Source organism: Zalophus californianus, chromosome 17 (genome assembly GCF_009762305.2).
Source record: "Zalophus californianus isolate mZalCal1 chromosome 17, mZalCal1.pri.v2, whole genome shotgun sequence".
Classification (NCBI taxonomy): domain Eukaryota; kingdom Metazoa; phylum Chordata; class Mammalia; order Carnivora; family Otariidae; genus Zalophus; species Zalophus californianus.
Window position 1 is genome coordinate 27573092 of NC_045611.1, and position 12505 is coordinate 27585596.

Genomic DNA, 12505 nt, shown 5'->3' on the forward strand with positions numbered 1-12505 from the left:
TAAAACTTGCTGGAAACAGGTATCACCAATGTGTTGTTGCTCTTCTGTTATCAGAAGGCTTGGAGGTAAAAGGTTCAGGAACCTACCATATCCTAGTTCACTTCTGCTTTTATTTATTTTTTAAATTTTTTTTCAAAGATTTTATTTATTTGACAAAGTGAGTGAGACAGAGCAAGTGAGCACAAGCAGGGGGAGATGCAGAGGGAGAGGGAGAGGGAGAAGCAGGCTCCCTACTTAGCAGAGAGCCCAACGTGGGGCTGGTTCCCAGGACCCTGGGATCATGACCTGAGCTGAAGGCAGATGCTTAACGACTGAACCATCCAAGCACCCCTCACTTTTGCTTTTAAAAAAAGTCTCAAGGGGTGTCTGGATGGTGCAGTTGGTTAAGTGTCCGACTCTTGGTTTTCGCTCAGGTTGTGATCTCAGGGTCGGTGAGATCGAACCCCATGTGGGGCTCTGTGCTCAGCCTGGAGTCTGCTTAAGACTCTCCCTCTGCCCCTCCCCCATGCTCTTGCTCTCTCTAAAATAAATAAATTTTTTTTAAAGATTTTATTTATTTGAGAGAAAGAATGAGAGAGAGAAAGCATGAGAGGGGAGAGGTCAGAGGGAGAAGCAGACTCTCCACTGAGGAGGGAGCCCAATGTGGGACTCGATCCCAGGACCCCAGGACCATGACCCAAGCCGAAGGCAGTTGCTTAACCAACTGAGCCACCCAGGCGCCCAATAAATAAATCTTAAAAAAAAAAAAAGTCTCAAGCTTCTCTTTATATTAAATTATCCAAATGTGAACATTTTCCTTCAAATGTAAGGTCAGCTCAAAATGATCAAAAGCCTCCTTCCTAACCAATGATTCTGGATGCCAACAACCTTATTCCTGACAATAAAGTGCCCAGAAAAGAATGGTTTAGATGGCAAGTCATACTTCTTTAATTATTTCTTCTACTTATACACACAGATTTCTTTCATTCTGAGAGATACTTTATAAACCAAGGGAAATCCCTGAAAGGGGCCAGATCCCTACTGAAATGATTAAAATAAATTTCATGTGTAGCTTACCAAATACTAACAGCCACCATAAATACTGCTCGGATGTGTTGCGTGCGCACTCTCTGCCATCACCTGGCGAACCCTTTCACACGTGTTCTACATTCCTTATGACACTTCTTCCAGAGGGGCCATTTTCAAGAAAGACACCCAGGCCCGGGAATCCCAAAGCCTATCTCTGGCCTTCACGCTATGTGGTTTCCTATAAACAGGGTAGAGGAAAATGCCTGCCCAAGTGGAGATAACATCACCTTTCCATTATTGTTTGAAGAAGATTAGAAGGAAAAAGCCTGTAGAAATGGTTAAATTTTAAAAAGGCAAAAAATACCAAGCATGTGGCAAGGATACGGAACAAATGGAATTCTCTCACAGTGCTGGTAGGAGGGTACATGGATACAACCATTTTGGAAAATCGTTTGGCAGTATCTGCCAGTGATGAACACACGCATATCCTCTGACCCAGCAATTCCCCTCTTAGCTGTACCCAACAGAGACGCAAACATATGTCCACCAAAAGACACGTACAAGAAGGTTCACAATGGCACTATTTATAAAAGCAAAGAACTGGAAACTATCCAAATGTCCATCAACCCAAGAATGGATAAGCTGATTCTAGTTATACTGTTCAGCCATGAAATGAATGGCCCACAACTACATGCAACGATATACAGTATGTTCAGCAAAAGAAGCCAGAAACAAGAGTACATACTGCATGACTTCATTTACATGAAGTTCAAAAACAGCCAAAATTAATCTACGATGTTAGAAGTCAGGACCATGGGTTCCCTTGGTGGTGGTGGTGGTGGTGAAGTAGTGACTGGAAGGGCACACAAGGAGGGTTGTTGGGGTGCTGGTAATAATCTGTTTCTTCATCTAGGTGTGTTCCATTTGTGATAATTCACGGAGCTGCATACTTAATAATGCATGCACTTTTCTGTATATATGTTATACTTCAGGAAAAAATTTCAAAACAACAGCAACAAACAGAACCAACAAGGTTGCAGAAAATGGCATTTCCCTACGTGACCTAAAGGGAGAAGCATCTGCATCCCTTGCCAGCTTTTACAGCAATGCTATCCATTATGCTAGGTGTCACAATAGAGAAGAGCAAAAGTATCGATAACTCTCTTCCCAGGGGACTCGAGGTCAAGGAAGAAAAAGTCTACTAAATAGACTAATCTATTTTTAAGAGAAGGGCAATCAAAAAAGAACATCTCATTAGCAGCTTATAATTACTTCCAAATCCCAATACAGACCACAACCTATTAACACCATTTTAAAAAATGAAGTTTATAAAACCATGAGTTGTTCTACTTATCTGTCCAGACTCACAAGAAATTGAGAAACATTAGACTGGCCAAGGGTTTTACGCATTAGTTCTTCTTTCCCAAAGATCTGATCTTAGTCTTTGAAGTCTCTGAGTCTAAGAAATGTGCCACGGGGTCCTTAATGAGTAGTTTCCTAACACAAATGTCTTTAGCATTTATTTGGGGGCTAATTTAACAGAAAAAATTGGTTTTTAAATCAGTACGGGATGTATGAAGTTACCCTGTAGGCATGACACTGCCAAACTACCCACGTTTGATCCAGACTTCAACAGAATAATGGTATAGAAGCCAACAGTCCTGGATCTCACCAGTATACTACGTGTCTCTCTGAGCCTCGGTTGTCCTAGCTCTTGTGAGAAAAGAATGCTAGCTAGCCACGGAACAAATTCCAGGATAAAGACTTCATTCTCTCTCTCTAATAAATAAATAAAATCTTTAAAAAAAAAAAAAAAAAAAAAAGACTTACCAGGAAGCACTGGTACTATTACTTGAAATGTCTTACACGGTAATTTTTGTTAACACTGTAATTTTTAATCTGCACCTCTAAATCATCTGAAACAACTTTTTATAACAATAATAAAGGGATGGCCATTATGGGTCAGGTGTATTATCACTGATCTTCCCAATCATCCCATTTCACCAGTAAAGACACTGAAAGTCTGCAGGGTTAAGTCCCTTGAACAAGGTCTCAGAACTAGTGAGTGGTGAAGTGAGGATTTGACCCCCAGATCTGTTCGCTCCTCAACAGCAGAGTGGTAACTGTGTGGCAAGTCATAGCTCCCCAAAGCATAAAGGCAGACATGACTGATCAAGCAAGATGCTCTTTCCTGCCACTCCCAAGAAGAAGCCTCAAAGTCCCTCTCAGGAAAGATCTCCAGGATACATGAAGTGAAAAAAGCAAGATACACAACAGAGCATAGAGAAAGCTAACTTTTGTGTAAGGAGGAGGGAGGAAGGTAAGAATGTATAATCTCACATACCTGTGTTCATATAAAGAAACAATGGAAATATAAACAAGAAAATAGTAATAGTGATTACATCTGGGGGAGGCAAAGCGGGGAGGGAATGAGCTTTTGAGGGACAGGGTACTTTAATTCTTGAATCATATAAATACATTGCCTTTTAAAAAATCAGATTTCAGAGGGAAGAAAACCCTCAACTTAGCACTACCCCCAATCAATAAACACTGGCAATTAAAACAAACCCTATTTAACATTCTCACTCTAAAATCAGTTTCAACGTATCTCTAATACTTCAGCTACCACAAAGTTAGCCAGAGCCCAATGATTTGTTCAGCAAATATTGCTTGAGCATCTGTTCTAGGCACTCATCTAGGCACTGCGGGTATGAGTAAAAACAAGACAAACAAAATCCTTACCTTCACAGAGCTTATGTTCTACTATGAGAAACAGGCACTAAGCAGTATAAAGACATGAAACATACACAATGGTACGTGGAAGGAAATGCTAAGAAAAATACGGCAAGAAAAGGGGATACAGGAAGTGTTGAATGGGGAGAGGCTGTGTTAGATTCCAGGTATCAAGGCCTTGGAAGGCCTCACTGAGATGGGACTGGATAAATATTTGAAGGAAGTGAGGGAGACGGCCACACAGCTACTTGAGGAAGAACATTCTCGACAGAACGCAATAGGAAGCACAGAGGACCTGAGGCAGGGGCAAGCCTGCCGGCTCTGTTCAAGGAATCTGTTAAGGAGCTTGCATGGCTGGAGCAGAAAGAACAACGGTAAGAGTAGTATGAGGTGAGCTCAGAGAGGCAATACCACTAGGTCAGGTGAGGACAGAGAGGTCATGGTGAAGACTGGTTTTCACTCCAAGTGAGGTAGGTGTCACTGGAGGATCCTAAGCAGAGGAGTGACGTGATCTAACCTGTGTTTTAACAGGGTCATTCTGGCTGCCGTGTTGAGAAGATATTGTACAAGGCAAAAGCAGGGAGACTAGTGTGGTCGGGCACCTATAAGATGGTTCCCCGCCCCCCCCCCCCCAAATCCCCACCTCCTAGGATTCAAGCTCCTGTATGATCTTTTCCTCATGAGTACAGGCTGGATTTAGTGACTTACTTTGAACAGAGGGGAAAGATATTACTTTCATGATTAAGTCACAGAAACTCTGGTTTCTATCCAGGGAGCACTTTGGCTCTCCCTCAGATTCCCCACTCTTGCTCCAGGAGAAGCAAGTTATTATGTTGTGAGCAGCACAACAGAGAGACCCACATGACAAGAACCTGATATCCCCAGCCAAGGGCCAGAGAAAACCTAAGGCTTGCCAAGAGCCACACTGAGTGAGCTTAGGAGTGGATCCTCCCTGAGTTGAATCTTGAAATGATAGCTTCAGCTAACACTAAACCCTGAGCCAGAAATCCCAGCTAAGCTAAATGCTTGTTTGCAGCCACTACGGTTTGGATAATTTGTTAGACAGCCATATTAGGTAAAACCAGCAGTTAGGAGGCTAGTTCAATAATCTGAGAGAGAGGTGATGGTGGTTTGGACCAGAGTGCTAACGCTGGAATAGTAAGAAGTGGTTGGAGTCTGGGTATATTTTGAGAGTAAGGTTAATTGGACCTGCCAACATGAGAGAGAGACTAGGTGGGAGAAGGAGAGGACAAAAATGAATCTGAGGTTTTTGATCTGAGTAAGTGAAAAATTGGACTGCCGTTTATAAAGATGATAAACTCTGTGAAAAGAAGTCTGGCAGGCTGGCATGAGAAGGGGGATGGTGGGCAGTTCCTATCATGACCCAACTATGGACATGGAGAGCTTGAGATGGCTATGAGACACCCAAGGAGAGCCAAAAGGCCACTAGATAAATGAGTCTGGGCTGTAGGGCTGCAAGGTAAATCTGAATCGTCAGCATAGAAATGGTATTTAAAGCTACAAGCCCAGATGAGACCAACGGGCAGTGATTGAGGGAGAAAGCACAGGTCAACGATTGAGCCCCAGGACACTCAAACATCTAGAGGTCAAGGAGCCTGAGGAAACTCAGCAAAGGAAGCTGAGCAGAAACAGCCAGACATGCTGGAGGAAATCCCAACAAATGTGGGCATCCTGGAGGCCAGGGGAAGAAAGTGTCTCCAAGGGGAGATGGTGATTATCTGCGCCAAGAGTCAAGTAGATAAGCATTTCTTGATCTCACATTTTTATTAGTAGAGGCCTATCTTTTAGACTCAACCTACCTCAACCTACCTCATTTTCTTGAGTAAAGTCCAGGGTATCTTCTCCTGATGCCAGCAGTGTGTGGAGAATTCGCTGTTTCACTTGCTCCCACTCGACCAGCATGGACTCTCGATGGTACTCCTCAGCCATGCCAAAGGTCTGTCAGAGAGGAAAAGAAGGGAGATGATCCAAACGGGAAAACAACATGGTTTCCTTCAAAGTTCAACAGAGACTCAAAGCCCCTCCGATGATCATCTTTCTGTAAGCAGAGCAAGAGCGACCTACTTTAAAAATTATCCTTAGAGTCTAATGCATTAAAAAAATTTAATAGTGCTAAAATACTTAGAACATTTACTTCTTAACCACTTTTGAGTGTACAGTTCAGTGATGTTAGTACATTCAGACTGTCGTGCAGCCATCCACAGCTCATCTTGTAAAGCTGAAATCCTGCCCTGTTAAACACTGACTCTCCACCCTCCTTCCCCCAGTCCCCAGGAACCACCACTCTACTTTCTGTCTCTCTGTTTTCGACTACTTCCAAGTACCTCATATAAGTGCAATCATGACAGTGTTTGTCTTTTTGTGATTGGCTTATTCCATTTGTATAATGTCTTCAAGGTTCATCCGTGTTGTAGCATATGCAGAATTTCCTTCCTTTTTAAGGCTGAATAATATTCCATTGTGTGTGTCTATTACATTTTGTTGATCCATCCATCTATCCACGGACACCTGAGTTACTTCCACCTTTTGGTTATTGTGAGTAATGTTGCTATAAACATGGATGTACATATATCTCTTCAAGCTCCTGCTTTCAATTCTTTGGGGTATATACCCAGAAGTGGAACTGCTGGATCACATGGTAATGCTGTGTTTAATTTTTTGATGGATTGAACAGTGTTTCCATAGACGATGTACCATTTTACATTCCCACCAACAATGCACGACGGTTCCAGCTTCTCTACACCCTTGCCAGTACTTACTATTCTCTGGGTTGTTGGTTTTTTGGGGGGAGGCAGGGGGAGAGATAGTAGCCATCTAATAGGTGTGAGTTGATTTCTCATGGTTTTGATTTATTTACATTCCCCTAATGATAATAATGTTTAGCATCTTTTCATGTGCTCATGAAGATAAATACCTTTTTAAACCTCTGAAATTAGGCTACATATTACAAGTGATAGCATGTCACAGTTTAAAGTGAAGTACTTTTCTTGGATTATAAAAATCAATGGTTTTTAGTAAATATCTAAGAAAAGACAAAAACAAGAGAGTCTCTCAATGTCTTTATTTTTTAAGAGACAGTAATACTTTCATAGGAAGAAGCAAATCAGTAAAAGAAAAGTGGCACTTTCTACAACTGGGTCTCCCACCACTCTACCCAAAGTGATCACGAAAATGTCTGGCAAACCTCACGCCTGTCTAGTGGTAATACTGCAGGTTGTTGCCAAAACAAAGGTGCTCAGAAAGAAAAGGAAAAAGAGAAAGAAAGGAAAGAAGGGAGGAAGGGAGGGAGGGAGAAGACAAAACAAAACAAAACAAAACGTTCTTGAAGAAATGAAAGCAACTTATAAATACACTGAATCATGACCATTCTTAGCCTGTTATTCTTTAACTGGCAGACTGGGTTTCCCAACAGCTTCAGTCCACTTTTCAAAAAGCCATTTCATTTACAATCAGATTGGCATCTAATTAGGCAGCACCAAGGGAATGAGTATTAGTAATGCCTACTTTATTTCTGGCAACACAGATAATTTATACTGATAATATCCATATACATGAGCCCTGAGAAACTGTCAGAAAAATCATATACACTTTTCCTACAAATGGGATGTTTGAGTATCGACCAATATTTATTAAAACGTGAAAAAGACAGATAGCATATACAAAAATAATTAGGAAGAAGGCTGGCATATCCTGCAAGTCTGATTTTGGTCCATGTATCAGTGAATCCCTTCTCTAGTATGTATTCTGAAGACACAAGGAGAAATGACAATCACGAACTTTAAAAAGTCTTCCACCTCGTTTGCTTCCCACTGAAGTCAGGCAGAATGGACTATCCCAATCAGTTAGACTGGGGTGAAAAAATACCCAAGGGAAAAATCATTTTCTCTTGTTACGTTAGTGAACTTGAATATGAGAGCTATGCACTTTGAATAGAGAGAAGTATACTAGAACAGAAAGGCGGTGTGAGGTGTAGGAGAAGGGGTGGAAGAAGATATCCAGAAATGGTGCACAAGTGAACCAGTTTCTTCTCAACTCTTCCTATGTAGTGGTCAAACCAACAACCTCCTCAGCCTTGAGCCTCTCCCAGCAAGGGAAAAATGAAGGGCGATGTGGCACAGGGACCAGGGTGGGCAGAAATGGGGAGGTGGGGGAAGGCTGGCATACCACACAGCTTTCTGAGCCTGCAACAGGAGGTGAGGTACTGCCTAAGCTGTGGTATTGACCCACGACACCGGAGTGTCACAAGAGTTTTTCTTAAGGATAAGTCCTCTGGCTGGTAAAGAATGGCAGAATAGTGAAAGCAACTGAAGAAAACAGACACTATACTACGCAGAGAATGCTGTTGATGAGGACAGTGGGCACAGACTTCCAGCATCATTTAAAGGGTAGAGTGACAAGAATGGGAATTAACCAACACCTGTTCATCAGGCTGCCCACCTATGTGCCAAGAACTCCTGTTTCAAGAACACAGGAAGTACTCTGAAAACTGGCAGCTTTCTGGGCTCAAATCCTCAGATATATCTAAGCAGTATGCCAGGCTACTCATTTAAAACAGCCCCACAACCTGAATGAACAGCACTGTGGTTCCATTCATCATTAGTGTGATAAGGAGCTTCAAATAAAAATAAATGGCCTAATATTAAAATTCTCTTCCTTTACCATGCAACCCTAGCTTATCTTAATTACATTCGAGCTAATGAACATCTAATTTGTGGGCTAATCAGAGATGATCAGCCACCCATCTGCCCTATTTCAGCCTATTCCCTTTAGACTCATAACTGAACCACTGGATTAGGTGCAAAGAACAATGTTAACCAGGAGAGCTAATGAATGAGAGTCAACAGAGCTACTAACTGACAACTAAGAGGAGTGAAGGTCTGAGGCAAGGTGAAAGGTAGGGAACAGTAGGGACAAGAAGCAGAGGAATCCGAGGGAAGAGAAAAGGGACAACCTGGAAGGGTGCATGGATGTGTACAAAATAAAAGGAAGGAAAGACAAACCACAGAAAATGACAAAGCAGTGGAGAAATTATAAATTACATTGGACTATTTCAAGTTATGTGTGGACATCTCTCTCTCTGCATACCGTTAAGAAAGGAAGATAGGAAGACAACTGGGCAACTGAATTAAAAACGGGTGAGGAGCACTGGAACCCCACTTTCATAAAGGGAATAGGGAAATACGCTTTGACTTCACACCCGCTTATTATTGAGCTGTTTCTGGCTTTTGGAAACTCTACATATGTTCTGATAATGTTGTTCTGTTTTTGCTGGGATGCACCAAATGGAATAACATAGGACACATTTGTGGTTTTGTAGCTTGTTTTCTTGGCATTTCAGCAGGACATTGGCAAGTTATTCAAACATGAAATTAGCACCAAAATGCCAGGAAGCCGCTCACCTTTTGTTTGAAAATAATTCTTGCTCAGTGGTAGTCTGCTGGTGTCCAGACAGGTGAAAGGTCTCCCCCCAGGCCGGCTCCCAACACCGGAACATCTCCCTCACAAACACATATGCACACATTTTGCACTGTGGTATGTCACTTAGATGTTTTGGCTGGCTGCACATTTAGTCTCAGTATGGCACAGAGACTGCCAATTCCAGAAACACATTCCGCAGGGTAAATGGATTAATAAGGCTCGGTGGCATTCGACAATCCTAATTTAATTTCACTGGTCCTTTACAGCAAGAGAATTGATGTTGGTGAGTAATTCACTCAAAGTGTGAACAAAGAAGCCTTTATAAAAAAAATTTTTTTTCAAATCTTAATCTATTTCTAGGAATAAATACTACTGCCAAAAAAGTACTTAATAAAATTTTGGGGATTTTGTTTTTACTCTGATAGTTAAATGTACCAATCATTTAAATAAATGCCTTTGGAACATCTTACAAATTAGAGCTGGCAAGCCCCCTGCTGCACCCCCCCCCATATCAGCCTTCCCGAGATAGTCCCAACTGCCCCCCCCATCAGCCTTCCCGAGATAGTCCCACCTGCACAGAACATTTTAATAAAGCACACTGACAAACGGTTTTTTATTTTATTATTTTACACTATACAAGTAATTTTAAACTATGTAAATAATACATAAATATATTTCACTTGATATAAGAGTTATAATGTAAACAACAGAGCAGAGGTTTCCCCTTCAACCCTATGCACTTCTGCAGAGACACACACTGCTGGCAGACTAGAGTGAACCCTCCCCAGCCTCCTTCCTGGGGACTGCAAACCTTCCTCTCCCCGCCCCCCAAAGGACTCCAGTGGCCTAAAAATAAAATCTCTTACTCTGTAATGGGATCTTTTGGAAAGGTTTTGAGCTTCTAATTCTTGTCAGAAACAAATGGAGATAACACATGTTAGTAAACAATCCTTGAGTATCTTGAGGGAATGCCTGATGCAAAATATTGCCGCCCATAATATAATGGCTGCTCTGGCTGACTTCTTTATCATCCTGTGGACAGCCAAGCTGGCTTCCTTTCCTTTTTTTTTTTTTAAGAGCTTGGGAAAATTGTTAATGTAAAAGGTAACATGGAAAGTCAAATTGTATGATAAAAGGAAAGATTAAGGAAAAATATCCTTGATCATAACTGCTGTTCTGAAATGCTGATTCAGTCAGCTGAAATCAAAATACCATTTTATATACCGTAACAATGAAACCAAAGAATTGTCTGGCCTTCCACTTTAAGATTAATTTAATAATTAATTGACCATTCTGTTTCAGATGCATTTCAGTCACTAAATACAAGTAGAGTTACAAGCATGATTATCTTCCTCAAAAATGGTTCCTGTAGAACTCCCTCTGGTGAACTAACTAAGGAGGGAGAGCTGGGCCTGGACACAGGCTCCAGCTTCCAGAACACTGCTGCCCTCTCAATGGTGTCCATCCTCATCTGGGTTCCTTACCCTCTTCCGAGACTCCTCAATGGCAGACAGCAGGGCATTGTCCTTCTCATTCTTCAGGAAGCCCTAGGAAAGGGGGAGAAACGACACAACTTAGGTTAAAATCAACCTTCAAATAATCAAAAGTACACTGTAGGGGAAAAAAATCGCCATCAGGATATCTGCTATCCTGCCCTCCTTCACCCTGACAGAAATTTCTTAACTCAGAAACATCAAAATAGATGGTTTTTCCAGGTGTTTCCTAGTTTCTTTCATTTTGAGAGCACATGATGATTGTTAGAAGCTGAAGTCCCATGAAGGAGCAGCTCGAGTCTCACGTCCTATAAACATGTAAAATGCAAACTAACAGTCAAGACTGCCCTTCAGTATTTCTGAATGGCCTGGATTATAGACACAGCTTTGACTACACAACAGTCACAGTGCTTCTGTCTTTAGTCTATATTTCTCTGCTGCTTTTTCAATTCATTCTTCAATTTCTTCCTAACACTGCAGAAGCAGCACCATCCACTTGTCTGGGCGTTTTCCATTTACTGGTCAATGGCTGGAATACTCCCACAAACAAACAAAAACCCACACAGTTCTTTTGGGGTTTTGCCACATGCACTCCCTATTTCAGGCCTGATGACACTCACTTCTTGTTTAATATATCTTGTAGTAATATAGATGGGATGAACAGAAGACCAAGACTGATTTAATATGCACAGGGCTAAATGCCTACAACATGCAACCGCACAGTAACATGATGACAGCCTTAGTTTCAAATTAAGGTGCCTCCATTTACTGATGGCATGAATTTAGCCAAGTCACTCAAACTCTCTCAACTTTAGTTTATCTGTATGTAAAATGAATTTTAAATGAGATATGCGATCAAGCGCTTGACTCAAGATTCAATACACATATTAGAATTAATGAGATTTAGGGGCGCCTGGGTGGTTCAGTCAGTTAAGCATCCGACTCTTGATCTTAGCTCAGGTCTCGATCTCAGAATCATGAGTTCAAGCCCCATGTCCAGCATGGAGCCTATTAAAAAAAAAATCAATTAGATTTAGACCTGTTGGTGACATCAAAGAGGGAAATGCCCAGGAATATGAACTCTCTGGGGGAATATAATACAAAGCAGAATCAAGCTAAAGTTTTGAAGACATGCTAAATTTTAAAACCATTATTTGACAGTATTGAAAACTTACTGTCATGGTTAGTTAATTTTTGATCACCTATTATATTTTTAACAACTATAACAGTTTAATATATGTTGTTCAAGCAGTCCCAGATACTAAGTTGCTGATTCTCTAAAACAAAACAAAAGAAAACAAACAAGGGGAAAGGGCACTAAAATTGGGAATATAAATTTAAATAAAATATTAATCTTCATAGATTCCCCTCATTTCTTATGTACTGGCCCATGATTCTCCCACACCTGCTGTCACACCCCAAACTGGCAGTGCACTGGATTGAACAAGGACAATGGCAAGCAGCCAAGGAAACAGTTCCCTCATAGGCTTCTCCAGGGCAGTCCCTGAGGCAGCTCTTGGGCAGCTCTGAGGGCACAACATGAAGACTGCTCCAAATACCCACACTGCTATTTGGTGATGGGGTAGGGTGGGGAGAAGCATTAGTTACTTGCCTACTAATGCAATAGCCTCAATAAACCAGAGCACATAAAGTTAGGACCCCATGTGGTCCACACAGAAGGAGGCAGCTTGGCACCACATCCTTGCTTCTGGCCAGACATGAAATGATGGGGAGGATTTTAACAGACCCTGTTTATACCCTTTCACAGCAAATCAATCAAGTCAACAAACCTTTATTATAATTTCACTTTCACAAGGAGTCTTTAATGGCTA

The 12505-nt window shown here is 41.5% G+C and overlaps 1 protein-coding gene across 3 annotated transcripts in view; it reads right to left on the reverse strand.

Moving 5' to 3' along the window:
- NUP93 (nucleoporin 93) overlaps positions 1-12505 on the reverse strand; it is a 111049-nt gene that overhangs the window by 28989 nt on the left and 69555 nt on the right. For all 3 annotated transcript variants that reach the window (XM_027617462.2, XM_027617463.2, XM_027617464.2), the window contains 2 exons: positions 10665-10727; positions 5572-5700 (listed from right to left, as the gene is read on the reverse strand). In XM_027617462.2, coding sequence (XP_027473263.1) covers positions 5572-5700; positions 10665-10727 — 192 coding nt within the window. The remainder of the gene's footprint in view (positions 1-5571; positions 5701-10664; positions 10728-12505) is intronic.